Source organism: Mitosporidium daphniae (assembly GCF_000760515.2).
Source record: "Mitosporidium daphniae strain UGP3 chromosome Unknown contig-195, whole genome shotgun sequence".
NCBI classification, from domain to species: Eukaryota; Fungi; Microsporidia; genus Mitosporidium; species Mitosporidium daphniae.
In genome coordinates, this window is record NW_013546628.1 from 247 (window position 1) to 6,105 (window position 5,859).

General features: G+C 37.8%; 2 protein-coding genes across 2 annotated transcripts; one reads left to right on the forward strand and one right to left on the reverse strand.

Moving 5' to 3' along the window:
- Positions 1 to 733: 733 nt before the first annotated feature.
- On the reverse strand, positions 734 to 3,928 carry DI09_195p10 (serine/threonine protein kinase; the record flags this gene model as incomplete). The annotated part of the gene is made up of 1 exon (XM_013383253.1): positions 734 to 3,928. One exon carries the CDS (start codon positions 3,926 to 3,928, stop codon positions 734 to 736), a length of 3,195 nt encoding a protein of 1,064 aa, XP_013238707.1.
- A 1,356-nt stretch (positions 3,929 to 5,284) lies between these two features.
- DI09_195p20 (uncharacterized protein) lies at positions 5,285 to 5,859 on the forward strand (the record flags this gene model as incomplete). Its single annotated transcript, XM_013383254.1, has 1 exon — positions 5,285 to 5,859. A coding segment is annotated over one exon (575 nt), but the record flags the coding sequence as incomplete, so codon positions are not given.

Sequence of the window (5,859 nt, forward strand, 5' to 3'; positions counted from 1 at the left end):
GTTCCATGCAGGGTTAGCGCGACGCTGAAAAATATAAAATTTCATGTTCGACACATGCAATGCATGCATGGAGATGTTTGTGAGAAAAGACCACCAAATGTCATTGAAATTAATTGAAAATTCGAGCATCTAACCCTAGCTGCAAACTAAATTTTACTTGCTCGATTGAAAAACGCCAAGATTTCTCTCACTCCAGCGATGCCATGCTTAAGATGTTGAAAAATGCCGAAAATTTTATTGTCGCAGAAATGTCCCAAAATAGCACGAAAATTTGATAAGCGTTCGCGAAACATATAAAATGCATCAAAATCGCGGTAAACAGGCCATCTGCAGCAGCATGGATGCAGTTGCACCATGCAGAAAGGCCCTTAAATGCAGCGATGTAAAATACAGCGCAGAAACTTTAGCCATTGCAAATGTTGGCTTTAGGCTGGACTTTTTTTTTAATTCAAATAGATCGCTGGAAACAAGCACCACCTATCCCCGACTAACCTTAAAAAAAGCATTGGTGCCAAATTTGTTTGACAAAAGGTAGATCCTAATGCTGTAGCTGCTTTATTTCTGCTGCTTTGAAAAAGACAATTGGGGTTGAAATGGRCGGCTGCGCTATGAATACTTCCAAAAGAAAATATGTTTTGTATCAAATCGTGATCGAAAAACCCTGGAGAGTTACTTTTATTTGCGAATGGTTTTTTTATTGGTTTTTTGAAATTTCGGACGGAATCTGCGGGTTTCATGCATGCAATTTATTCCGGTTTTTAAGAAAAGAAATAGGCTCATCCTTTTGAAGATTTGAAGCAAACCCTTTGAATTCTGTTTCAGTGCAACAGGGCGAGTTTTCGAGACACTCAAACACGTCGCTAATAGTGGGTCTTTTCTCAGGACACGGATCGAGCGCCATGTTAATGGTTTCAGCAAACTTGGCATCAAAGGATTTAATTAGATTCAGGACATCTTGATAGTTTTTACGCTTTTCTTCGCTTTCGTTACCCTTTTTTTTGAAAGCCAAATAATTACGGTCGTATCTGAGCGACTCTTCATTGCTAAAAATATCAATAAAAGCAGCTGCAAAACAAAAAACATCTGATTCTTTTGTGGGAAACGTGTTGTTTTTAGGGGTAAAACGCAAATCTTTTCGCGTTAAAGCAGCCCATTCCGATGTGATGTTCTTCTTGTTGACAAGTATGTCTTCAATGCCTTTTGGGACCACAGATAGAAGGTTAATAAACTCTGGAGAACAGTATGGGAGCGGAAAACTAAAATAGTACTCTTCTTTTGAATATGGAGGTTTTCCTGAAGGGTGTTCTTTTGTTGCAATATCTTTTGAATTGACCCTTTTGATCTCGACAGCAAAATCAAAGTCAACGATTTTCACATCCCCTTGTCTTGATACCAATATATTGGAAGGCTTCAAGTCGCCATGCGCAATATCGTTTTCATGAATMAATTTAAGACCYTGTGCAGCTTTTTTGAAAATATAACCGAGTATGGCTGCATTTTTCGTCCAATCTTGAGGGATCAAAGACAAATCGCACCCTTGTACATATTCCATAAATATTTGATCTCCATCCTGTTGGTAAGCACGAACAATGTTTTCATGTACAAGCTGATGCTGAATTGAAAATGCCCTTTCGACAAAAGCTATCTTTTCCTCGGATTTTACAAATTGTTTAATGAGAAAATCTCCCGTCACTTCACGCATTAGCTTTTCTCTGTCAATTTCGGTCATGCTGATCAATCTTATTGGGGCGATGCTTTCTTTATCGATAGACTCTCCAGGTCTAACGAGCGATGCTACATAGACTATTTTTTTTGGCCGAAAATTTGGATCAAAAAGGAGGTCTTTGATGATATAATTTACCACCACTTTCCCAGTTTGGCTTAGGCTTGGGTTTGGGATAACGCTATCAGTAATAGTGCAATCATTGTTCTCTTTGAATTTTTCGAGCAGTCCAGAGGCTTGTTCGAGAGACGAAGCAATATTGCGTTGAAACTTTTTGGGATCTTTAATGAGCTCTAAGATGAGCGGATCATCCTTTAGTGCCTCTTTTTGATAATCATCAGAAATATTAGCAAGCCTAATGCTTAGAGAATAAATTTGAGAATAGACCTGTCTTAACTTTGTTTGAGCAGACAAAAGAAGATCGTATCTAGCATCGATGGAAGAAAGATAGGATCCAATATGGGTGGCATTCAGCGCCGTAAAATCATCAGAGAAAGCTTGAATTTCTTTCACAGGCAAAACACGTTTGCATTCAATGATTTTGCTTCCTACTTTGATGATATTTTGAGGAATTTCGGAAAAAAATCGGATGATCTCAGAAAGGTCTGCATCTTTTCGACCAAGATAGAGATTGAGACTTTTTAGCTCCAAGACCGTGATATTAGTGGCAGCTGCTTTTTTATTTTGATCCTCCATTTCTTTGAGAAGAGGAACAAATGTTTGATTGTGTGCGTACATGAAAAGGGTTTTTTTATCCTCGAGGAGAATTTGATAGTATGCAACCATTTCAGCTATTTCATCTTCATAAATGTGGCACTTTCTAAGGTCAAGATTAGCCAAATAGTCCTCAAGATGTTTGAAATCCTTAAACAGGTTGGTAATATCTTGGAGATAAGGGGAATCTGAAAGTTCGCTATTAATGTTGGCTAGGTTAATAAAATCAATCGCAAGATTCTTTTCTTTTTCGGGAAAAACCTTGATTTTACCGATCTTTTGAAGGGTCTGTTGAACCCTTTTAGACAAATTATCAGCACCTAGTTTGATATTTTCCATTTGACCAGATAGAATAGAGGCATATCTTTTCGTAGAGGCAAGGTTTCTGCTTTGATCAAAATTTTTAGCAGCTGAAATGTAATCCTCCCAAGGATACGAAAACATGTCAAGATCAACTTTCAATTTCTTAACGTCATCAGTAAAAATTTGATTTATAAAGTCATAGATACTGATTGCTGTATTAATTATCCTGAAAGCTATGGTGTAAATTTTCGACCAGTCTGCCTTATAAGCGCTCATCCACTCGATAAGCAAGATTTCAGAAAGGTTTAAATGTAAAGAAAAGCTTTTGGCAGTATCCTCCAGCTGATGCATGCTGATTTTTGATGGAAGACCGAGACTCTTATTGAATGACTCACCCATCTTGATAACTTCTTTTGCTTTAAGCTTTGCGGTTTGAAGGTCTTCAGGGTATTTTGCTGCACAAAATTTTTCCAGTTCTGAAAGCTCAAAATGGTTGGCATATTTTTTTTTACAAAACTCCACCAACCCCGAAAATTCGGCATCACATTTTTGGCCAATTTCTGCAAAACAGTAATAAGTTTCATCTTTAAATGAAGCAACTTCGGCGTCGAATTTTTGCGAAATAATTTTAAAGCTTTCATACAGTTTTTCCAGCAAAACCATCGAGGCACTAAGCATTGAATCCGAATGTGTTCTGTTTCCCTGAACTGTCGTTTTGGTGTAGGTTTCGCTAAGGCTGAGCAGATGCAGAAAAAGGCTCCTCAAAAGAGATATCCGGTTAAAGGAGGAGAGTAGCATGCTTCCAGAATAAACAGGAGAAACGTTGAGCAGCTTTTCAAAGATGGTGCCTTCTTCAAAATATTTCAGTGTTCGTTCAGAGACCTGCGCAGTTTCGAAATGGGTGCGAAACACGGTTTCAATATTTAAAGTAAAGTTTGAAATCTGCTTTGGAGAAATGTACACAGAAGATGCAGGGGTGGGGTTGAGCCCAAGAGTACGGACTGGTTTCTTTTGAGCTTTGACTTGGACTATGGCTTGCACGTAGAGGATTAGGATTTCATCGAGAGCTTTTATTGGATCGCTCGCCAGATGCTTTTCGGCTTCATCGATGGCGTTTTGAAGGGCGTATTTTTCTTGTTGACTAAAAGCATCAACATTCTTTTTATCTTCTAAAAGATCATCAAGCATGCTCTTGTATTCTTCAAAGTATTGTTGGTATTCGTTGATCCCATTTATATTTAATAGCAGGATAGTGGAACAGGTTTGGCATCGCACAAAAGCTATATGTGCCAGCAGCAAAAAAGCAGCCAAAAAGATGAACGAGTGCATGCAATAAAAAAACTGTGCTAGCAAATCCAATAAATTTACACGCATAGCCAATCAAAGCCAAAATTTGACAATTAAATTAAATTAAATTCAGAGGTGAGAAAATAGGTATTTAAAAGCAACTAGGCAAGAACTTTTTCAAAGAGGCCGTATTGACACAAATTCAAAAGATAATCCAAATGGGTACATTCTCCGCCTCAACCTTTTAATTCACCCATGGGTGTCTTTGGAAAGATGGCATAAATAGAAAATTTGCTGTGATCTCGTTTTCAAAGGATTTGGAGAGTACCGTGTTGAGTCTTGAGCCAGGCAAGCAATAAAAGGAAATCTTAAAGCTAAGCTGATGAGTATACCCATGCAAGCATGCGGTGTGGGCTGCTTGCAGAAGTACTCCTAAAGCCAAATTCTACAAAGATAAATAAAAGCAGACAGTTGTTTAGACTGTTTTGGGAAACCCATTCAGCCGATATTTGGAAATTGTTCCATGATTCCTGACCATCGTCAAGGGTGTCATTTCGCCACGAAGAATTCCTCTAAAAATGTTGTATGATATTTTTTAATGGTCCTAAATCCGAAATTTATTGCTTTACAAGGTTAGTGTTTGGGCCTCGCGATTAGACCGCAGAAAAATCTCACATTCAAAATTTTCGAGTTCTGACAATTGAGCACTTATTTCCTCGATTTCAAAGAACTTTAAGATTTTTGTGGATTTCTATTTTTTCTATTCTGGGGCATTAAAATCTTATGGAGGTTTTCCTTATTTCACCTATGAGGGTGATGGCTTTGTCTCTGTTTGAGAAATTTTCTTTTAGCCTTCAAACTTCCGCTTGTAGCGTATGAAGAGCTACACGTCGATTATCCTTAGTTCTTTCAGCTATCAGAATTGTCAGAAATAAACCATTTTGGATTCTCATTAGGCAGGCCGTTTCTCAAAAATTAAGCCTGCAATGTACTTTTTTTCACGACAACTTTTGCCTCCACTCAAAATATAGCGTTGGATAATTCCTGAAATGTCCAATTAAACACATAGCTTTGAACACCAAACATCACAGAACTAGGGTTAGGGCTTGAATGACAAATCAGGACAAGGTTGCATGTTCAATTTGTCCACCGTCAATTGGCGTAAATTAAGTACCAATGGCCCTCGTTTTAATGACATTAATTAAAAAGTTGCATTTTACATCACCAGGCTAGATTTTTTTCACCCAAATGAACACCATGAAAGCATTGGACGCGATTTTATTGATATTACTTGTTAATATTATGTTAAGACAAACATTGGACATTAAAAATCTTTGCCTGTTCATAGGAGACGCTTTTACTCCAAAAATATTTGATGGACAAGATCGAAGAATTGCAAATCAAGTCATTAATAAGATATTTTCTGTTTCTAAGACAAATTTCTTGAACGCAGAATACGCCATTGGCTCGGAGGTCTACGATAAAATTATGGATACAATCACACAAGTTTCCAATCTCAATCCATTTGATGTTTATCAGAAGGTACAGGATCTGAAACCCTTGCCATATGATACCGACTTAAGAGCATTTGGAAATAAGACAAACTCTGTTGTTTTCTTTTGTGGATTTACATTGCATGCAATGTTGTGTGAGATTTTCAAGGTCGCCTCTCCTGATCCCAAGCATGAGCATTTATGGAAGGTGCTTATTTACAACAGTGGCGATGGGGTGGAGTATCACCCAGAGTACCATGTTGGTCCAAAGATAAAATATTCACCAGTTGTCATATATGAGGGTCCTCCGTTTCTTATCAATGAAGCCTGGGTTGAGGC